Source organism: Cuculus canorus, chromosome 2 (assembly GCF_017976375.1).
Source record: "Cuculus canorus isolate bCucCan1 chromosome 2, bCucCan1.pri, whole genome shotgun sequence".
Classification (NCBI taxonomy): Eukaryota; Metazoa; Chordata; class Aves; order Cuculiformes; family Cuculidae; genus Cuculus; species Cuculus canorus.
Window position 1 is genome coordinate 123,485,722 of NC_071402.1, and position 24,205 is coordinate 123,509,926.

Below are 24,205 nucleotides of genomic sequence, written 5' to 3' on the forward strand. Positions count from 1 at the left end.
CTCTGAGTGCCTCAAATGAGAATGACTTACGGGAATGACAACAGGCTTGGGAATAGCCTCATCCTGTGCTTTGAAGAAGAAAACATTTGTGACTGCATTTCTTGAAGGGACTGAGCCTCTTGATGTCCATTTGGCCTGATCAAATAGGAGTATCGTGCATGTGGCTACCACGAAACTGAGTTGCCGTGTCACTTAATAGTCTGGGTCTGGTGAGTTTGCTGGTCTTCCTTTTTTTGTTTCGGACACCATTATACACCACATTCCGAGCGTGTATCAGTGCAAAGTGCTTTCTTCTGTAATGAGCACAGACAGAGAGCACATATGATCTGTGTACACACCAATTTGTTTTAATGCAAAGGAAAAAGGCTTACTTAACGTTTCATAATGAATTGGAGAACATGACTTTGAAAATGCCGATGAACATGAAAACTTTAAAAGGGAATGGAAATGAGCTAAAAGGAATCAAATACTTTTGTGAAACGTTCTCCTGTAGTGCAAACTGTCATTAAGGGCTCCATCAGCCTTTGACAGCTGTGACTGGGGTAAGAGCATAGACGTTCAAGCAGGAAAACGTGTAAAAAAATAAAAATCTCCACATCAAATTTATTTTGTTGGAGTAAGAAAACTAACTAAACACCTAACACAGGATAATAGAAATTTAGAGTAGAACCTTATGCTTGTCCTTTTAGATAAAGTATTAAAGATGTGCACTGAAGAAACTGACCTGAATTTGACCCTGAATTTGACCATTTCAGTAAAGGGAAATTAAATAAATGCCATTTTGGCATTTAACATCTTACTTTTCCTGGAGCAAGGCTATCAATCAAGTAGAAAGAAATTAAAAAACAAAAAGAGCATTTCTTTTAGCTTTGTCATAAATGTAACTAACAGGAAGGGGAAATTGCTGCTTATCAAATAGAATGGAGTTAAAAGTATCTGATTCTGTTGAGTATATATATTCTATAAAGATGTTCTATAGTTGATGATTGTTTTTATTAAGAATGGGCTAATAGATTAATCCATCCCTTCTTTTTATAAAGCATAATAGATCTTTCTCATTTAAAAATATTCGGTTATAGCATCTCAAAGGTACCCAATTCTGTTGTTTTAGTATACGTAGATAAAATTAGCCTACTTGTTGTAGACCATTGCCTTGTCTTTTTTTCTAAATATTTGATTGGGATACATCTACCTCTTTAACATGGGCCATAGCACAGTTGTCAAATGTCATATGAGATGCTTCATTTTGAAGCCGGATGGAGTCAGTGGCTGTTTCATCCCTATGGTAGCAGACATGGATGATCCATTGGAAGGGAAAGCAGAGGTCTTTAACACAGGAAGAACTAGTTTCTGCAATACCGGTCTCCCCATCTGTATTTCTCAGCCCGCTCCCAGCCCCTCAGGATCCCTCTGACAGACAGCACCACCTTCCTCTGTTTCCCATAAATTGCTTTTCGGAGCTGCAGAGATGACTCCTTTCAAATATACATGACTCAATCTGTAGATTTTTATGTCAGCTCAGTCCTTTTATTGATTTTCTTGTGTCAAGATGAGGACAGAGTGAGTGTTTTGTCAGGTTTTTGCATTAGCAGCAAAGAATGCATAAGTCCCTAGACTCGGAAAAGTCACCTTATGAATATCAGTTGTGTAACTCAAATCTTCTTTTCTTTTTAAAGGATCTCTAAGCTGTAGTTTTCTGTATGTATCTGAGCAGGATTGGAAGTGTTTTCAGCTTCAGTTATCAGTCAGGCAACAAACTAATTTGCCTGGTAATCAGTTGAATAAGCAGGCAGCACTTCCTATTTCCACTTTCAGCCTTCGCAAAATTGAAAAACAAATCATCTGTCATTTACAAGTTTCTTACACACTAGTCTAGATGCACATGGAATAAACAAAGTAATCTTGAGGTCAGGTTGTGAAGTGCAGCAGTGAATAAGGAACCATGGAGCAGAATATGAAACTTAGAGCTAATTGCATCTCAAGAGCAACATGGAGGCTGCTAAAAGAGTTCAGCTTTATCTTTTGGCAAAATAGAGGCTTATAATAAGCAGTGGAGTTACACAAGATTTTATTTGGTTTTTCATTTGCTGTTTTGCCTTACACAAGTCCCTGCTGTACACAGTTTTGGTTTTCCTCTATCTTTTGAAAGTGGCATGATTAGAATTCTCTTTAACCAAAAGTTTTAATGGATTTTATTTTAAAATTGTGTAAGGTTTTCTGAAAATGTTAGCATTTTTCTAAGGTAAAGTGAGGAAAGTGTAGATCAACAGCTGTTTTTGTAGATTAGGCATTTTGAAGTAGGTTGACCCTACAGGAATGCACTTTAGAGTAATTAGCTGAATAAATAGTTGAAATCTTATCATATAAGTTTGAAGATTGTTGAATGATGAACACAACTCTCTAGGAAGGTGCGGTGTCATTTTTCAACTTACTTTTAAAGGAACTGTATGATTGGTAACCTAACTTAGTGCCCAGAAAGATACCGGAACAAATAACTTATAAAATATCCAGAGAAAGATAAGTAGCAGGGATTTCTTGGAAGGAATTTGCATCACACTAACAAGTCTGCCTGTAACATGCAGACTGTTATGTAACAATAATGCACAGCACATGTCTGCAGATGTTGGAAGCTCATGTAGACCTTGTGGGCATCAGCTGTGTTAACAGGAACTACCTTTTCTGTGTGAAGGATTACTGGTTCAAGGAGAAACGAGCAGTAGTTCAGCATCAAACCAAAAAGATGTATTGAGTGTACGGCTTAAAGTGGTTCTGTCCAGAGTCTGTTAAAATTCGGCATTTTCATTAGCTACTCCAGCAACAGACTGCTGAGTTTGTTTATTGAGGTTTGCCAATATGAGATGTGCTGTTTGCACTGTGGAGGTCGGAATCCAGAATGGTCCTTGAAAACTGAAATGAATAAACCCCTAATATTCACTAAGGGCAGGGACATTTGGCCACTGTTAGTTGTGGAGAAAAGAATATTAATTGTTTTCCCTGAATGACGTATACTGACATGGGATGTATAATAGGTGTGGAAGAGCTTTTCCATTCTACAAAGTAGCAATGATGTTTGTGCTGGATCACTGTGGTGAAGCTTACATACTATACTGGAAGAAAGATGTGGACCAGTTGAAGAGAATCAGAAGAGAACCATCAAAAAGTATTTAGAAATCTAGAAAACACAAGGGAATAGAAAATATTGAAAGCACTGAGTTTAAACAGTCAAAAGAAGGTAAGATTAAGGCGTGATGGGTATTAGGAATTGTAAAATGCTGTTGTGGAAAAGAAATATTCTAGTGAGGAAGTAGCAGTATTGAATTTCAGAGAGGGAAATTTAGGCCAGGTGCTAGGAAAAGGTTTTGGATAGTAAGAAGAGAGAAGAACTGAAACATGACTTATGGGGCTTGTGGAATCTCCATTACTAAAGGATTTTAAAAATGGATGAGAAAAACTTCAAGGAATGGCTAAGCTAGAACTGATTCTGCCTCTCGGTAATAGGAGGGACTAGCTGGATCATCCCGCTCAGCTCTAATTTCTATAACCTTTCTTTTTTAATCGTCAAATGTACGTCCTGAGGCTCAAATTACATGCGTTTTCACACTTCACCCTCATATTTAGCTTTTAGGAGGAAGTAGTCATTCTCTCATGAGAGACTAAATTCTCCATTAGTGACTAAACTTTCTGCTAGTTTTACCAAGGCGTCCTCTGAAGAATCCAGATACTAGGTTCATGTGCAAGACAAGCGTCAGTTTTCATAGGCAATTGTTAAAATCCGGTGCACCATTACAAGAATTAGTGTTACTGAACAGTGTTTAGTCATTCCATTGTATTCAAGTGAAATCCTCATTTAGGATGGTTTCATATTCTTTTAATTAATTAAAACTATTTACTGCATGATCTAAAATTTTTGGAATCTCTGATCCACAAAAGGGAAAAAGTAGTTCTAACATGTGAGTTTCTTTCCCCATTTGGATCCCCAGTAGGGTCCAGTTAGTAGCAGTCAGATTTATTATTTATTATGCATTATTCATTGAAGCATCTCTTTTTAAGACTGTGAGTGATTTGCATGCTATTGTAGAAGGTAGAGCCCTATTGTCTGTCAATGTAAACGTTGCTTGGATTTCTTATTTGCAAAAATAATAAAAATTCTGTATTTTATAGTTCTTGGTCAAAAAGTTTCATTATCCACTTCTGGAGCATGGTTTTGTATGAAGAAAAATCATACCAAGCACAGCTATTCTATTATTATTTAAATTATTCCTCTGTATTATTGGTTTTGAATATTTATTAGTTTTTTGATAACCTCTTTCATTATTCATAAAGGGTAGCCGTGCAGTCTGATGAAAAAAGCAGTACAATGAAACCTTATTTAGCATAGCTGGCGTCTTTCATATAAACTGTTCTTTGGTGTATTTTTTTAATGAAGGCCTGCAAGGTGCTGGGAACCTCCATCGTGTTTCTTGCAACATCCCATCCCTCTTGATTACAGTGGGAAAGGAAACGATCCAGCACCTCACCGCCCTGTATGCTGTAACATGGTTAGGGATGAAATAATAAATATCCCACAAGAGAAATGGAAATGGCGAGGCAAAGGTCAGGAAAGAAAGATGTCTTTTCACATAAGATATGAAAAACATTTGAAGAATTACTGACAGAGAGAGAAAGAGACTGGAAGGTTAGTTTAGGTGATTTATGGAAGTTTCTTTTGAAGCCCTCAAGAGTCCAAAGAAATACGGGCAACTGCTGTACTGACTGCAGGATCTGGGTGTATGTTGAGTGTCTGACAGGAGGCAGCATCAGCTGTTTCACAGGAAGGCATAAACCCACACAGTAAGCAGACTGGGGAAGGATTATTTTCATGCACCAGGTCTCATCCTCATCTCTAATAAGTATAGCTTTGTTTAAACCCTGAGGCATAAGGTTTAGTGTGTGTTCTAAAACCTTTCTCATCACGACAAGTATGCATTTCACTTAGTGTTCTTGTTATCAATATATCTACGAAGTACTCTTTAGACATATTGGTAGATATGTGGCCGTAGCAGCATTTTGCATCAGTGATCTCTTAGTCTGATAATACAGCTTTTGTGTAGGTGGATACTTCTGTTTACTGCTTTTGGGTTTGACATGTTCTACCTTCACTGACACTCCCCTTTCTCATTTTATGTTTTTGACTCATGGCTCACTCTCCTCACTTGCATTACTATGACGACTGCTAAAACTTTGAATATCTTTTGACCGACTGCCTTGTTTTTATTAAATCCTCCACTTTATCCCTGCCAGACTATGTAGTGAATTTGGCATTTTAATGTATCTGACTTGTTTAATTGCAGCAGTCTCTTGTGTGATGCAAGTCCTTTGCCAAGACAGCCTGCTTAAAATCTGAAATACAAAATGGACCTCGGGAAAGGTCAATTTTCGTGTTAATATTGTGGATCAGTTTGAAGCTTGCTTGACTCTGAAGAGTAGGGATTTTAAAAAACGTGGTACTCTGGTGTAAGATTATTGACCAATTTCTTTTTGTTTCCAGCTGAGCTGCCAGGATCATCTGCAATCAAGCTCTCCTCCTTGCGTGATCTTCCAGCTCAGCTACAAGAATTGTACCAGCAGGGCTTCGTCTTGGCTGCTGTCCACCCTTTCGTGCAACCAACTGATGAAAAAGAGAAAACTCCCCAGGAACAAATCTTCAGGGCTGTGCTTATCAAGAAAACAGAAAGGTAAAGCACTTCCAGTGAACTAGGATAAAAATAGACAATGCGATTTCCTGCTGAGTTTTGACCTACATCAGGAAATTATAGCAGTTTACTGTGCAAGACTTGATTTTTTTTTTTTAATTTTTTTTTTTTTTGTGGGCTTGAATAGGCTTAACATGTTCTTCGTGTTTACAATTCATCTGCAGTTTGGCAGACAACTCAGGGAATAACAAGTTGAAATATGCTCTGTATTTTGGGAAGTGTTGTCATGAGAGGCAAACAAACAAGCCCTATGCCTGACAATTTGTGAGGATCATCCCACTGGTACCCTTTAAGAATTCATAAATTAAGACAGAAGAATGGTTTGCTTAGAAAAAGCATATTTTATATTTAGATGGTTACAGTTAATGCAATTAATTTGAGAACTGCAGTACTAATGCATACTTGTCAAATTTATCTGTAGACTTTAGGCCCTTCTTTCCTCTAAACAATACAAGAATTTTAAATTTTTCAGTCAGTGCAAAACTCTTTACATAAAAAGATGACTCTCCTGCTTTGTTCAGTCTCTTACAGTGCATTAAGAGTATTTTACATAATCAAAGTCTGAATATGAATAAACAGGAATACTATGATTTTATATTTTAATCTGAATTCTTTAAAAAAATCAATAGAGCATGCTGTTAAGCTGTCCTGGAGGAAATTAAAATCTGAATACTTAGAAAACACGTATTTATGACTTTTAATGATTTTAATGATTTAAAACGTATTTTGACATTATTTGACCACCCACAACTCCTCAGTTACCTGCGTTGTGGCCATTCTGTGCAGTTTTCCTACATTAGTTGCATTCCCTAGTCTGCCTCTTTTTACAGTGACTTGTTATAATTAAATCTCATTTGCCAATCCTAGTCCCTCTCTTTGTGCAGATGCTTGAAAGAAAGCATGTGAGTGTTTTAGACACCTCTTTAAAACAAAAATAAAACACCAGTCAATGGTAACGAGTTGGTGGCAATTACAGACAGGGTTGAACTTTGGTCTGTGACCTAAGGAAAAAGTTTTGCATTTCATTACCAACTATATGTAGGCATTAGGTGTCACAGGCAATTTTAGCTTCTAAAATAACTCTCAATTTACTTTGATGTGTTTTTAGTTTTATTAATACAGAACTTCATGATGGCTTACCTGATATTATTGTTTAAAGGGTTTTGAGTTTTATGGTCAAGACATTAACCCTGCTTGCTGAACACTGGACTTCTTGAGTAATATTGGGCTGAGCTTTCCTCGTTTTGGGGCCTTACTTTCCCTGCCTACAAAATACCCTGCTGCAAATAATGAGAGTATTTCCACGCATGAGTTTGCAATGTTAACTAAGTGCTTAAGCAGTTCTGCTGCACTGGGGGCCAAGGGTTCAATCTATTCCAGGACTGAGCTGTGAAAACACGTCAGGGAAAAAGCAGCATCTTTCTCGGCAGAGTGACATGGTCTTTGAGCCAGAGCACTCAGCATGTTGCTGTGGTCTCGTACCATATCCAGTAGTTTACATCTGTGCAGAATGATTGTGAAGAGTAAAAAATCCTAATTGCCTACTCACTCACTTGGGTGCCAGTGTTTCACACACTTTAGACAGCTGTAAATGACTGTACAAAATTGAAGACAGTAGAGGGTCTTGAAACAATTATATTTCCTTTTACATTCACACTCCATTTCTTTGCATTCCCTTATCTGTCATTTCTGACTGCCTAGGGAAGCGGAAGAAACTTGGTGCAGCGGGGAAAAAACAGACAAGTACCTGAAAGGGAAATGACATCAGTTTGGTGTTTCATATCATTTAAATGTTCCCAAATTTGGCTGAGACAGAGAAGCGGCTTCCATAGTGTGTGGGTGCAATGAACGAATTGCCAAGCGCAGCAGTGGAGTGGGTGTTGCACAGATTTCAGGTGAACGTGGCCCGCATAGAGACCAGATGTACTGGAACTGTGAGCTCATCCCATTCTACTAACAGGTGGGGGGAAATAACATGCGAAGGCAGGAAAAGATAAGACATATTGTTAATGTTTTTAATTAACTTTTCTCATTATGCTGCTGATAAAGAATAAATGATCCTTTTTTTCACTGAGGACTGTCATTAGGTCTGTGGCATCTGCAGGCTCTCACTATGTAAAACAGTTCAACTTTTGAGTAGAAGTTAAGGTCTGCTTAGAATGTTTGTTGATCAGATGAGTGTTTATTTCTGTCATAAGATTTTAAGAGCGTGTGCAGTCCAACTACAGATATAGGATCGCTAGTACCATCATTTATTCTATGAAGTATAAAATGATCCACTGCCATTTTCTTTAACGGTGGTGCCAGGCATTCATGGAGAGCCAGTGCATCATAAAAAGATCCATACTTTGGTGTGGGACCAACCCTCAAGCTTCCTGGGCACTTTCTGCAAAACACATGAGGCTGTAGCTCTGTTCTTACTGCAGGTGTTTCACCATGGATGGCTCCAACACTATGCGCTTCATCTGTCAGTTGTCTGGCAGGTACCAGGTGTGGTTTGTCACTTTGCTATTCTTGTTGCTTGAATGGAAGAGAAATGGAGTTGTTGTATTAGTGCTTCTTAGGTACAGTAATGCCAGTTCTGTGTATACAGAGACAGAACTGGATACTCAAATCAGTCTTCAGTCAGTGTTGCACCTTGATATGTCAGTTTTATGTTTTAAAATGAATATCGTTGACTCATATTTCAACAGCTTTGACTTAGAGCATTGCCTCTCCAAAGATAAGTTGCCATACTAGCTGCAGCAGATGATGTGCATCAGGAGCTACATGCTGCTGCTATCGTGGAGATAAGCAGTGTCTTAACTTGCTTAAGGTTAAAATGTAAAAAGTAGTGCTTAGACACGTTATGCATTAAAACTCATGGAAAAATTATCTGTTTGGGTTATTCCTCCTATTTTGCCATTGTCTTGGAGTTTTAAGATGCTTAGTGTGATTTTGCAATGTCATTGTACATTTCAGATGGCTTTTAAAGTCACTAGGATAGTTTTGTGTTTCATCTGTACTGGTATCTCTGTGACTTCATTATTTTAGCTATCTAATCAGTTTTGGTAAATAAGGAAGTAGGAGTTTTTCCTGCTCTGGGACATTGGAGAAAACACATTCTTAACACATACGGAAGCCATAAATGTTGAAAAGCGAGGTTTGTCCCTTGGAAACGTTAGGCAGAATAAGAAAGTAAAAGACAAATTTATTTTTTTTTAAATCAACAATACAATTGTTTGCACTGCAAGAATTGTCATGTTCAATTAAGGAAGTGAAGTAAATATAGGTGTGTTTAATTCTTTAGAGGGAGTAGGCAGGAAGGTAACCTACCAAGTACCTGAAAGACTGCCATTGCTTTCATTAAATTCAATGTAATACATTTAAATATTTCTGTAGCACCTAATTGCATTGTGCACATTAACTGGTTGATTGGAAGTCATTTGGAAGTCAAATAGAATAGAGTTAGATAAAGGAATAATAACTTTAAGGCTCCTGTGAAGACTTTATCTCTCTCTCTCTAAATTTTAGTGGACTTCTTAATTAAAAGAAATTGACTGTTTTACTGACTGTGCTGGGTTCTGAGATACTTGAGTTTCTCAGAGAAGACATCTTATTAAAAAAAAAAAAAAGCAAAGAAAAATCTTCAGGCCTGGGTTTTTATAAGATTTTTTAGCTGAATGTAGGGAAGGCTCCGGGTGTGAAGTGTAGCCCCTGGCCTACTGGTTTGCATTGATTCACACTTGAGAAAAGTTGATTCACGGTGATTTACACTTAAAGACAAGAATCTCAGGAAAAGGGATGTATGGCAGTACCCTGGAAAGTGCAAAGATGTGACAGCATATTTCTTCTGGCTGAAGGGATGGGGGGAAGATCCGTGCGTTTGGGAGATTCTGGCTAACCAAGATAAGCAGAGCAGCACTTATGTTCCCTCAAGGAACAGAGGTTGTCAGTTCTTCATGTGTGTAATAACCTTTCTCTGTTTGTCCTTTTTATTTCCATACTCACTAGTTTTTAATATCATAATCTCTGTTTAGGTGTCTTGTGTGCCTTGCTGTTTGGGACGGCTTGTGGCTGCTGCAGATAACCTATTTCCTGCAGAAGATATTGCAAAGTCAGAACGCGGACAAAGTTGTAACAAAACCATAGCACAAATCTGCTTTAATTTGTTCCCAGCTCCCTGTAGTGTGAAACTCCTGCCTGGTGTCTTCAATGTTTGAAAATTCAATGTCCATTAAAATATTTTAATTTCCTTTTCCAAATACTGTGTACCAGAAAGCAACCTCCATTCTTTTCCACTAGGAAATATGCATGATCCAGGCTCAAACTGTCTGCTTGCAGTATTGTTTACATATTTGCTGATGCTCCATATCACCACAGTAGAGTGAAGCAGGGGATGTAAATTGAATTCCAGAGAGGTCTTTTCCCTCTGTGGTTCCCTCTATGTCTTAGGACAAACCCTTCTGCAGGTTTTGCCTCCAATCAATAAAGCAATCAGCAGGGAAACGTTGCCATGTGAAAATACATTAAGTAGTATAATTTAAGAACAATTTTTTTAGAGTAGACTTCTGTGTTTACCTCAAACAATTTTGCAGCTGTTTTCCCTTTCTGTAAAATAATGAAGTGTCAGGTGTGCCAGTGATATACTTGATGAGATGATTCTGATTCTGTTTCTATAATTTCCCTGTATCCATTAATCCTGATGAAATGTAAACTTTCATCACTTGGCCAAAAATAATTCTATTTATCTGCAAAGGAATTTGACAGACTGAGTTCAAAAGTTTAATAGTAAAACAGGATTTTTACAGTTTCTTTTTTTTTGCTGGTATGCAATGTTAATTCCAAGTGATTTCAGTTAATGGTGTCTTCTGAGATATAGCTAAATTCTTGTGTCCTCTGTGTCATTTAAAGATTAGATTTACAGAAAATGAATTTAGAGGAAGTCTGAATTTATAGAAAATGTAACATAGCATGATATAAATGCAAACGAGTGAAATTACTTAAACAAGAGAGCAGTTGTGTTGTTTCTTGGATGCTGTGTTTGCATTCCAGTTGTCACTGTCCACTTGGTATTTGCTTAATTATATAGACTGAAGGTTTCAGGCAGCTAAGTGAGGGGAAATCCCGATTTTTCATACCTGAAAGACCAACTCTTCCACTCTATCTTTTTGCAGTCATATTGAACTCCTGTTTTAATAGTAGTGAATAGCTCTTCCCATAAAAGGAAGGGAAATGGTATTATACCAAGGAACTGATGAAGTCAGAAAAGACATAATTACATTGGGAAGAGGCTGCAGCCTCTGGAAGATTTATGCTTTGTGAAGTCTTGGTTTGGTCCTCTGGCATTTGGATTTGCACATGTACCTTACACAGGCAAAGGAGAATGATTTTAAAAACATCCAGACAATTAATTAAATTTCTGCTTGTTAGCTGTTTCAGACACCTTTTAGCTCCAAAAAGCCTTTCTTCTCTTCAAGACTTCTTGTTAGACCCTTGAAACAGGGAGTTCTTGCTCTGATGCTGTGTAGATTCGGTGGATAGAGCCTTAAGTCATGAGTAGTGCCTGTGCCTGGCAAGCCTTTGAGTTTCTCTTTGTTTTTCATGTGAAAATTTTTCATGCCACATTTGACTTTAGTGGCGCGTCACTGCATAAAACATGGCAGTGGTCTCGAGCTTTCTTGGAGCATGCACTCTGCCACATTTGCTGTATCCTCCACTCCAGTGTTATTTGCAAACTTGATGAGAGCACACCTTGTCCTTCTCCCCTGTGTCATCAATGAAGGTGTTAAACATGACAAATCCCAGATTGCAGACCCCTGGATGGGGACTCCAAATGTCACTAGCCTCCAGGTAGGGTATCACTCGTAACCATGAAGCTGGTTTTTACTCATCTGTTTTTCTACACTGTAATATCCTAACTGATGTACAAGGATAACGTGGGAACCAGTGTCAGTTGCTAAAATTACCGTTGAGGACAGCCATTGCTCTCACTCCGCTTGTCTACAAATCCAGTCATTTCATCATTAGTAGCAACTGAGTTGGTCAAGTATGATTTACTCTTGCTACATCCATGCTGACTGTTCCCAGCACCCTTCTCCTTCATGGGCCCTGAAATGTCTTACAAAAGATCTCTGCAGAAATACAGGAATTCCAGTTGTAGGCATTTGAGCCCAATACAATCTGAGGAAAAATACCAGTGATCTCCTCCAGTAATCCTGAGTTGACAGAAGTAGAGACTTTGTATTGGTACAATATATTTTTAATATAAATATAAATGCATATGTGTTTATATATATGGGTATCTATTTGGTTTTCATGTAGGATTTGGGCTTGAAGCAGGCAAATGTCTGACCTTGCCTTCGTAAGCATTAGGATCAAACACGTTTTGTGTGCAAAAGCAGTATGTGTTGTTGCTCTCAGCAGGCTGATTTCAGCTTGCTGAAAAAATAATATTTATTCCATACCCAAGAGTCAACAGATATCTTCCTTTAGCTCGAGGGACAATGGCTTGAGTTTTTAAAGCTTGTTCTTTGTTTTAGGTTCAAAGAAATGCATATTTCCTCACAACAACTTTTAACAGTGACCCAAAATAAATGTTCTTTCATCTGTGCTCTCAAAATTATAAATATTTCACATTAAAGATGCCTATGTATCTATACATGCCTGAACTTTTCTCAAGAAACTCTATATGCTGTCATTAAAAAAGTATAAAAATTTAAGAAACAAATAATATGTATTCCAGTGATATGGTTTTCTATATTAGAAAATTCATAGTAAAGAAAATGCTTAGGTGGTGAAGTTAAACCAGAGTCACACGAGTCAGAGTTGACGTTGCTATGATTCAACATACCAGTTCTTATTTTTATTAAAAAATGTTGTGTTTGTTGGGTGGGCATCATAAAGCCTATGGGGTTTCAATTGCTGTCCCCCTGGTTTTCTGATATCCTAGTTTTCCTAGATTTTTTTGCCTGGAGTTATACAGATACCACCTGCTCTTATTGATCATCTTGATGTGATTTTACTTGTTTGTAATGTAGATCAGTTCGTTATGAATGCACAGTTCTATTTTGAACTGTAGAGCTGTTCCTATGTAGTAGAAAACTCTCAAACCTGCAATTTATTCCTAGCATCGTCTCAATCAGATAGTTGTTGTGGAGTGTCTGTGCACCTTACAGGTGTGCTTTTGGCTTTCTGAATTCATGGGCATAGAGAACGTAAGGAAAATTAGGACCAAATGTTGGCTCCCTCATTTCCTTCGTGTGTCTTGAAAGAATTGGAAATCAAGCTTGTAACAGACACCAGGTTGTCAGCTTTAATAGTTACTGAGTAAGTTACTAGTACTCTGCAGCTGGTTATGGTTTATCTACCATGAAATGGCACTTAACTGCAAACAGCTGTGCAGGAAATGACGGCCTACTGAAACAACCGTCGGTTTTGGCCAGTGAACTTCCAGTAATAAGTGAAAATCTTATTTATTCTATGTATTTTCTTCTTCTAGACGTTCTGTTTAGGGTTCAAGATGCCACTCTTTAAGACTCCACCTTTTACGTGTCAGGAACCCTCGAGGGTATCCTCTGCAAACACTCCTTCTGCACAGAGCCAGGGAGACTGAAATTCCCACTCAGCTCTTTGCCACTCCATGGTAAAGGTGGTCCACGGTGATCACTGAGAGTACAGTATTGATCGACACAACAATACTTCTGTGTGAAAATCAATAGATTAACAAACAATGAGATGTGTAACAAAGGAAGAAAAACAAATGAAAGCCATAACATACTGTGTAATTTTCTCTCAGTCTCCACGATTAACCAGTGGTTGTTCTTTCCTGGAGTGGTGGGCAGGAGGCTGCTGCTCCTCACTGCAGGCAAAGAGGTGGCATTGTTGGCACTGTCCCTTCTATTCCCTCTAAGGTATCATAAAATGCTTTATAGTGAGTACAGGACATCGTAATGAGTCGTGGTGTGTCAGCTTCTCCAGTTCGTCTTACCTTCCAAGGGTACAGCCATACTGTATCCAAGTATGCTTTTTTCAGGATTGAGACCTTTTTAATTAACCTAGGGAATTTTTATTAGAGGAACAAAGGTAGTAAAAACCCTGGAATGTTTGCAGAAAATAAAGGGAGGAAGATTCAGTTTTCCAACCTAGGAGGAGGAAGAGAAGAAGAAATTGCTGAGTGTACACCCACAAGAAAAGGAAGAAGATCTTTCAAACTGTATGTTTCACATTTTTTTTTGACTAAACTAATCTCAGCATTTCCCTTTTGCTTTCTGTTGAGAAGTATTTTGTGATGAGAAAGTGGAAATTAACTTTACCTAAACCCATTGCTTTAATTTTAAAATACTTTATACATTGGACTCCCAGTCACTTCCTGAGCTATAAAACTGGTAGGCTCCAGAGTATGGATCATTTGGTTATTTCACAAATGACTGACATCAGTCTTTCTTCAGAAGGGAACAGGGGAATGCAGGTGCAGGGACAAGACTGAAGTCAGGAGACCTGAGCTCTGCTTTTGACTTTTCCTCTGCCTTCTGTGATCTTGATAGATGTGCGTAATTTGGAAGTTCTAATTCATAGTCTCTAATTAAAGCGATCCTCAAAGTAGTCCTATTAAATGAACAAAACCAAAAATATAATAACTTCTGTTCAGTGTAGGATTTACCTGTATCTATATTTAGCTACTTCTGTACAGCTTTACTAAAAATATTCACAGAATTTAATGAGAGATTTCTGTTATACTGATGAAGTGTTTCACGATTAATTTATGAAATGCATTGTTTATTGGATAGAGGCTGGAAATTATTTCTTGTCCACCTGAATTTGCTGAGAAAATTATTTTTGTGGTCTGCGAAATCCACAGCTACTTATTATTTTCATGTGAGAAGCTGTTGCTTTTGTTTTGTTTGTTTGTTTTTGACAAAATAAGAGGCTCTTAAATGTTTCCTTAAAAGGTGAATACTACCAGCATAGACAAAGACTTGCCTTTAACATGTAGAACATATTTTTCTTGAGCATGGAAAAATACTTTTTGGTAGTAGAGTACTTCTGTGGGAAGATTTTAACTAAAGCTTTTATGGCCTTTAGCAGGATCTGTTACTTATGTTCTGTAAAATAATGTTCCTAACAGAGTGGGATGGTATTTGATGCAATTTCTTTCGTAAGCCCTACTGCAGACGTAGCTCTAGGACTCTTAGAGGAAGAATTCGCTGTTGCGTTTGCTTAAATATTTACAAGCAGCAAGTGTATTTCAAAGTAGGTGCTTGTTGAAGGAGGAAAAATAAACAGGTCGTTTTAAGCATTTGCAGTAAGAATCGCTGTAGTTTTATGGCTTTAATCTGTATTTGTTAAAATATTTGTCTGGAGACGGGAACAGAATGGGACCACAATTTATGAGAAGAACCTAGAAAGGAGGGGAAAAACAAGTAAGGAAAGGACTTCAGTGTTCCCAAACCATAGTCTGGTACCGCCTGTCCCATGTAGAAGTGAGGGAAGAGAAATGAAGTGAGAGTAAAAAAAAAAAAAAAAATGAAGTGAAAGTGAGAGAATCAAGTACAAAATACAATGTCATGTGAAGCTTCACAAAATTTCTGTGGTATTGCCTAGGAAACACACTGCCAGCCTGCAGTCAGCAGCCTACACATCTCGTGGCTCCGAGTAACTGTTAGCATCTCAGGAAAGCCCCTGGGACCGTCTGTAGCTGAAAAGTGTTTTACATGTCACACGCCCGCAGTCCTCAGAACAGGGCTTTTGCACAGATTGGCTTTTGCAAGCATGGCGTGCCTGCAAAGCCTTTGTTTTGTTGTTTCACTCCTTCCTCAGCATTCTCCATTCAAACTTCCCTTGTCCTGAACATACCCAGTGCATTAAGTGACTGCTGGCCTGGGTTAGTTCTTTACTTCAGACTGGATCTTTTGACTCTGTGCAGGATAAACTACCTACTAGTTACTAATCCCAAGATTATAGGGTAACTTTTATTTTTGTACCTTCCTCCATTTATTCTCTTAAAGAACCGATAAAACAATTGATTCTCTGAATTTCCTCTATTGATCGGGTATATCTGTTTCCTTCATGGGAGTTTGGAAGGTATGGAAACTGCCTTCTGTAGCACTACTTTGCAGTGCGTGCCTACAGACTGTTTCTCAAGATCATTCAGGATAACTTCTAAACTTTCCCTTGGCATATTTTGACCGATGCCATGTTTCCACAGCACTGATTTGTTCAGCAATGTATATGGCAGATGTCATACACTTTGAATTATTTAGGAGTTAGTGTCTACTGAGAGAGAAGGGATTTTATGCCTAGCTTTACATTTCTCAGCAACAAAGCAAAGGTAAGACTGACGGACAGATTATTTTGATTAGCCCCAATTTTTAAACGTTGGCTTAGAATGGTGGTAGATAAAAGGATTCCTGTAATTACTGTCTGTGAAACATAACCTGCATCATAACCTGTGGAGCTCAGAGCATCTGTCAGCCCATTGTGTTGAAACCTGCTTTCTACATACTCTGTGTTATATCACCAGTGGATCTCCTTGGCATTGGCTGTAGATTCCAGGCTGACAAAGTGTTTCTTGGACAAATAAAGGAATTTGGAAGTCCCTGGGTCCTTACAGCATCCACAGTCACTGGTGTGATTTCCTTCCCTAGCAAGCAGATGAGCTGCTCTTGCTGCCGCTTGTCAGAACTGAGTTGAGCTCCATGGTGTGAATGTGCTGAAATCAAAGTTTTGTCTGAAGGTTGGCTCTCCATGTGAAATATTATAAAGGGGGTGTCTACGTATCCAGTGTTAAGAACAGAAACTAATTTCTTTTTTCCGTCTCTTTCTCTAGGTCTCCAAAAGGTGATGTCCATAGTGAAGGCTATATCTTGGAGGTAGAGTGCTGCTCCTCTTTAAACCAACTATCAGACAAAAAGGAGATGCCTGATTTTATTAAGAAAGTGAGTAAAAAAAAAAAATAAGGCAAAACCCAGTATGCTTTTATTTGCGTTTATAATTACTTCTGGTTCTGTCAGCCTGACAATAGGAATATGGGTACATTTTGAGCAGCTGAAAAACTGCACTAGAGCTTGATGTCTTGTAACTTTAATTTTTGGAAGGGCTATTATACTTATTGAGAGAAACAGGTTTGATCATATTATGAGAAAATGATTTGTGGTATCGCAGGAGACTGACCTCTCACAGATGATATCCACTAAGTTACCAAGGTAGAAGACAGTCCTTTAATGGTGTAAACATTTTAAATTTAAACAAAATGTGTAATTTCCATTTTAGTGTCAAAATACCTTGTGGTAGGATAGTACTGCAGCTTAAAGGCTTATGAATTCCCAGAATTCCCCAGATTATCTAAGTTTTGTTTCACATGATGTTAGCAGTTAGAGATGGTACTGGTAGCGTAAATACCTTTCTTATCTGGAATAGTGTTGCTTTCAGTAAGGTTTTATATACACTGGGGAATTTGAAAAGAACCCTGCAATTCTTGATTTGTTGCCTTACTTTTAAAATTATTTTTGATGCTGTAGTATTCTGCCAGACTGGAAATTAGCAGATTATGTCAATTTTAGTGAAGACAGATTCATTGTGCGTCTTTCAAATTTTGCAGCATCTGTTATAAAAACTAGCATTAAATGCTATATTTACTTAGCCACATGGTGTAAGAATAGTGTGAGTAGGCATACACCCCTATCTTTAATCCATTTTGCAGTGATAATAGTTAAGTAAATTTTGCAGAACAAATTTCAGCACAGGCTGTCTGAGCTTGATAGGGGCTCAGCTTGACAGACTGCACTCATGTTCAATCTTTCCTTTTTGCTATGAATTGTAAAAACTGGATTAAAGATAATGCGCCTATGACTGCCTGATGGTCATCATCATCATTTAAAGATATATAGATTTTGCTGTCAGAAAAAACTGAAGTTTACTGAACGCTTCCTAATATTCAGAAGTTTGAGTCCAATTTTTGTTTTGGGGCTTATTGTGTTATTGCACTTCTATTCTGACGCTATATTCAATTATTTCAATATGTTCAAACTTAGGCAAAACTGGTGTAGTCCTTGTGTATCAGTTTCAGCATGTTTGATTTTGTTCTTCAGTTCTTTGAGTTGAAGTAGATATATAGGCTTACCTGTCACAACTGGTAGCAAAGTTTTATATCATTACAACAGAAAATTTCTTTGCATTTGGAACTTCAGAAAGAGTGTGGCTAACGTGAAAAGAAAATGACAGTCCAGGAGTCAGCTTATTTCCATAAATATCCAATTCAGATACTCTTTAGAATGCTTTTCTAGACATGGAAATGTTTCTGTTTGTAGAAGCCATTTGATTATGGGGTTATGGAGATGCCTTTTTGAAATGTAAGAATTTAAATTTTAATAGCTAAAATGTATATTTACTGTTCCTCTGTAGGATGAGTATGTCACTCGTCCTCAGATGTTATTTGATGTAGAAGAATATGAAGTTCTTTGAAGCTGTTGCTGTCAAGTCTGTGCTGTGTCACTGTCTTTACCTGATTAAACACATTGTGAAAGTCTCTGCACTTTTATGTAAATCCAAGTTAGCAAACAAGACTTGTTTAGGAGTAGGAATTAATTGTCATATTAACTAATTTGTCTGAGCAGAAAAATGTCCGTCACTTTTAAGGGCATAAAACCCACATGTTTACAAATAAAATAAATGAAAAATGAAGGACATTCTTCAAAGAAGTAGTAACAAAAAGCTGTTAGAGAGGGCAATTGCTTGCTTTCAATAAAGAACAGCCCTATAGTTCTTCTCAAACTGTGGAATACAATTGAAGTTAATAGAGTGTTGTAATTGAATAGGCAAATCCTTGATCACACAGCTTTTCATTATGGAGGCTTTTAGCACAGGTTTACCATCTTAACTGCACTGCACATTACTATATTTAAATGAAAAAAAAGATACCAAGTAGATCAGCCATACTTTCAAAACAAAATGAGAAGTCAAAATTTTCTCCAAGTATGAACTTACTGGAAAAAATTCCTCTACCCTCAGAACATTAGTTTTATTACGCACTGCTGAGCAAGAATTGTTTTCATAGAGTTTGAACACGGATGCAGTTTTAGTATCTACTTTTCGTAATTGAGTATTTGTTGCATTGAAAATGTATGTCATATTGAATATTAACTGCTTGCTCCTGGCAAACACAAAACAATTTTGCAGTGGCATACAGCGTAGGTAATATCTTTTCTCCTGCTTCTGTAACTCCATATAAACGGTTAAGAGTAATGAAGTGGAAACAAGGACGTTACTTCACCTGGAGAATGTCTCACTCACTGAAACACAGTGCCTCAGTACAATGTTGACTGTAAAGCATTTAAGAAATGCCAGAGAAAACTCTCCAGTCTGTGTCCTGTTGCTGAGATCCCTCTGTACTTTGGGACTCTGTCCCAATTCTCTACTTCCTTTTGTAATTTTTGCCATGACTATGGTTTCTGACCGTGGTAAGAGCCGTGGAGGACAGGAAACAGTTAAGAACTGGGGACATAAATGTTGCATGGGATGCGGTCATCCTGTACCTTAAAATCTTGTTGGCATCACCATGTTCTCTTTGTTCTTTCATATCAGTATGGGTCTGATACAGCTCAGTCCTAAAGAGCTCAAACAGTCCCATGGTGGTTTTTTCATTTAATTCCTGGGCAATGAAAGAAGTAACTTAATTGTTGTATATGTACTTCACTGCTGTATTGATATTAGCACTCCTGTCTTTAGCTCTCAGGCAAAGCAGAGATTAAAGATTTGCTTATATGCTTTTTAATGAGCAAAGCTAACTTCTAATCACTGTGGCTCAGATCTTTCTGAAGGTGTTGCAAGTCAGAAATGTTACTTCCAAGATACTGTATTTTATAATAACCTACCTCTGGTGTAAAGTAGGGTAGCCTTTAATTGCTTCCTTAGTTGCTTTTTATTTTTCCATATCCTGTTACTGTTTTTTTTCATCTGAGAGTGTTCTCCTCAATCTACTGAGACAAGTAAGGAAAGAAGAAGCTAGACTGACATCCCAAGAAAAGAGTTATTTTGGATACACAGCCATATATGAATGCTAAATATGTTTTTCATGACCTTTGTTTTCCATATCAATCTGAGTTACATGCTCTAGAACAACTGTAACAGGCAGAAGGTTTTACTCCTGTATTCACATCTTTATGGTGTTGGTGTAAGGTTAGGAAATGGAGGATAGTTTCTTTAACATCTCTTCCCAGTTCTGACTTCTTAAAATTTAGGAAGCACATCTTTATCTACTTGGTTGCATGCTTAATAATGCTTTTTCAGAAGGAAATTCTTGTACATTAACTTTTCCTCAGTTTGACCCCATTGCAGAGTTGATCTGGTTTGTCCCCATGGACTCATTATCCATCCTTAGGGAAGTATGATAAGCGTGGAAAAACGTAGTTTAAAAATGCTGCAGATTTACGGAAATCCAAATGCAGGCATCTTCTTTTTGTGTTTTTTTGGCTAGTCAAGGACCTCTCCCTGCTGGCCTGTCCTTACTTGACTCAAATGAGGCTAAATACTTGAAAGAAGCCTAAGGTCGTACGGGTGAATAATTGGTTTTGCATTTTGAGAAGTGGACCGGTTCAGCTTAGAACACAGATTGTGAAACACCTGTGTAATGCTTATCTTACAACGAAATCTTCCACATGACACAGTGTCAAATAGGCTCACTGCTGTTCATAGTCACGGTGAACTTCAGTGAGTGTACAAATGCCATCTCCATCTCTAGCTCAAAAGCTGCCAGTAACACGTCACTCCTTTAAGTTATGTTCCTCTGAACAAATTCTGTAGTCTAGAGTAGCCTAGAAATAATCTTAACTCCTGCAGATGTAGTGACTTGGCCTGTAAGTTTGTTAAAATTTATTTTCTAGTAATAGCATTGCTGGGCCACAGAAGTCTTGGTACTTCTCCGACTTGAGCGAGTGGGACCCCAGGGAGGAATATGCCAACAAAACACGTTGCAAGGATGCTGTCACTCATGTACTTGTTCTAGAGTTTGATCTGAACTAGTGACCACCAGTTCTCCCTGGTACAAAGGCAAGTTGTGTAGGGGATTGCGCTATTTGGAACAAAAGGCCTTACAATAGTAACACATGCATGAAGAACACACATCTTACATTGCTGAAAGATCTACCATATTTGAACCCTCTTGCCAGTTTTATGGAATATATGGTATCAACTGCTATTTACTGTAGTTTTTCTAAATGAAATACCAGGAATAGAACTGGCATCAGGAATTAATATATTTCAAGTGTTTGTTTATGTACTGGAAATTAATACGAACTACCAATAAGTTTAAACTGCAGTTGAACTTACTCGGTGTACTCCTGAGAGATGAGACATTTCTCAGAGGAGTTTCATCCTCCTGCCTGTTATTTGCCCTCAGTCCTTTGGAGGGAGCGACAGGCAGGACACTGGCTGAGTTGGTTGGGTTAGGAAATGCTATGCACCCTGAACCACCACAGGTCAATCTCACTGCATGTTTCTCCATCTTGATGTTTTATCAAACATCTTGATGTTTTTTCCCTCCGTTCATCTGTAACTATTTTGGTGTTATCAAGGTATCAAGGTGTTATCTAAGTTGATGCGCATCGTTTTCTAGAGAGTTATCTGTGTTGAGGCTGTAATTGGTCAAAAATTTTTGTATTGGTATTTCTGTTAAAATACAGCTTAATTCTCCAGCTTCTTCTAAGCTGGGAGGTAGAAGCAGAGTTGGAGTACATAGGAGGACTTCTGTCTCTCCTATAAAATAAAAACGGCACGCCTATATGAATTCTCAAGAGCTTTTTTAATCTTGTCCATAGATTATAGAACCTCAGAATTGTTTGGGTTGGAAAAAAACTTAAAGATCATGGAGTCCAACCATAAACCTAGAATTGCCAAGTCCACCACTAAGCCACGTCCCTGAGCACCACATCTACATGTGTTTTAAATACCTTCAGGGATGGTGACTACACTGCTTCCCTGGGCAGTCAGTTCTGATACTTGACAACCCTTTCAGTGAAGTAATATTTCCTAATAGCCAATCCAAATGCCCGGCACAACTTGAGGCCATTTCATCTCATCCTATCACTTGTTACTTGGGAGAAGAGACCAACACCCACCTCTCTACAACCTCCTTTCAGGTAGTTGTAGACAGTAATATGGCCTCCTCTTCTCCAGACTAAACAGCTCCAGGTCCCTCAGCTGCTCCTCAAAAGACACGTGCTCCATTCCCTTCACCAGCTTCATTGCCTTTCTCTGGACATGCTCCAGGACCTCAATGTCTTTATTGTAGTGAGGGGCCCAAAAATGAACGCAGTATTTGAGATGTGGCCTCATAAGCACGAAGTACAGAGGGACAATCACTTTCCTACTCTTGGTTGCCTCGCTATTTCTGATACAAGCCAAGATGCTGTTGGTCTTTTTGGCCACCGGATGGTCCCAGTCCAGGGAGTAATTTGGCCCATTTTTGGCTCTTCACTTATTTCCTACGTAGTTAACTCACGTCAGAATGAGCATTTGTCTTTTATGATCGAAACAAGGGGACTTCACATATCCATATAGTGTGTGAAAGCGATATTAAATCATTTTGAACTCTGAGTTTTCAACTTCTTTTGAACTCTGATTTTGAACTTCTAAGTTTTAAAACTCTCTTTAGCATCCAACTATGAAACAGTGAGAAGAAGTGGGAGATGAGAAATATGTCATAGGACAAATTTTTCCATAGTAATATGTACTTTTTATATATATGTATTTTTATTTGTGTTGCTAACAGTATGACAAGCAAATGAGAGGACAAAAGTCTGCAATTTCCTAGAAAAACAAATGTGAAAATTACTAATCTTGTAATTTTTTTTTACTTTTATTTGTAATTGCTTAGAAAAATACTGGGTTTTATATAGCTGTTCCAGTATTTATCACATTCTTGTCTCTTTTTCTTTGCAATTTCTTATTCTTCATCTTTTGATCTTTGCATTGAGGTTTCTTTTTTAGAAGGAACAAAGAGATGCAGCTTATGTGTTCTGAAGAGTGCTTGACTGTTGGTGGATTTGTTGACTCTGTCGCTGCAATTTTACAAGGATCTCTTCTGCGAAGTCTCTGATTGCTCTGTTGGTGCCAGGGTTCCTCACATGGCTATTGTAATCTGAAGCATTGTTCTTTCCTTTAGATATGTTTTAGCTGGGCTGTTCAGAAATTTCCTGAAGAGTTTACAGTGAGAGCAGGTGGCGGTAAAAGACAGAAGAGGGGGAAAAAAAATCAGTGTTTAATATTGCTCAGAGGGTTGTTTTTCAAATGAATAAGCAGTTCAAATTTACTTCTGTGGCTAGAAAATGACCCCTCTAGAGGACTGTTTATTACCTAGGATTACTTATGTAGATGTGATCTCAACCTCTTCTAAAATCGTTTTCATCCTGAAAACAAACCCAAAAAAACCCACCCCAAAACCTTCACTCGCCAGGGTATTTGCAAAAGAACAATACAGCATTTATTTCTTCGGCACACTGTAATGAAAAACATTGGAGAGCACTTAGTCAACTGCTTTGTTTTCTACATGTTTTCAGTGCAAACAGAGCTCCTATTTTATTTTTAAGTATTTGGATCTTAGAAGTAGATCTAGTCATGAGGCAGAAGTTGAAACTCAACATCAATGGTTCAGCTGTTTGTGATCTGCTGTGATAATATTTATTAAAGTGCATTTTGTTAACATTTTGTAAGTATATATATAACAAGAGATGGTAAAAAATAGCTTGTACTGTGTTTTAAACAGCCTGGTGTGAGGGGAAACATCTGTTCCTGGTTAAACTTCTTTCAACTTGTGTTCTTTTGACTAAGCCCTGTAAGAGTGGTGTTGATATATATCTTCCATGAACATTACAAAACTATTTTCAGGACTCTCCCAGGAGCCTGGTTGTGCTTTTATAATCCTTTGCCCCCAGCAGCTTTCAGAGTCATCCTCTTGACCAAGATAAAAATAGATGTTATGAAGTATGCAGTTGATGTTTTTAATGATCCCACTTCTGTCTGGTGGGAAAAATAACTGTTTTTTTTTAAAAAAAATGAATATGATAATATTTTATACTGTGCTAAACTAAAATATGGGCAAATTGTTCAAATTATAATTTTGGCTACAAGTAACAGATGGCTTGATGAAACAATGTGATTTTAAAGAAACATTCTTTGATTTATATAAAGATAAAAGAACGTGTTCCCTGCAAATTAAATATAAAGTCTGTGAGTATGAGACTGAATTCTTAATTGTAAAAATATTCCTGTTGTCCTGAACCTTTTGTTTTTTTGTTTCTGTTGCTTAGGACAGAGATGGACTAAACCAGTGTCCCAGTTTTGGATCGCATTAGTGCTAATTGATAGGTTACTGTTTTCTCATGTTCTACGAAGAACACGGAATTGTGTTCATGCAGCTGAAACGGTCATTAGATGCAACACTCAACTATCAATTTCTATAAATCTTTATTTTCCCCTTGCTTATGTTAACCCACTAGTGT

At 37.8% G+C, this 24,205-nt stretch overlaps 1 protein-coding gene across 3 annotated transcripts in view; it reads left to right on the forward strand.

Moving 5' to 3' along the window:
* The window catches only part of RFTN1 (raftlin, lipid raft linker 1), a 101,220-nt gene that overhangs the window by 36,561 nt on the left and 40,454 nt on the right, over nt 1-24,205 (forward strand). For 2 of the 3 annotated variants that reach the window (XM_054058262.1, XM_054058261.1), the window contains exons 3-4: nt 5,528-5,714; nt 16,540-16,648. In XM_054058262.1, the coding sequence (XP_053914237.1) occupies nt 5,528-5,714; nt 16,540-16,648 (296 nt within the window). Of the gene's footprint in view, nt 1-5,290; nt 5,408-5,527; nt 5,715-16,539; nt 16,649-24,205 lie in introns of those variants that run through there. The other variant, XM_054058260.1, reaches the window with a different exon arrangement.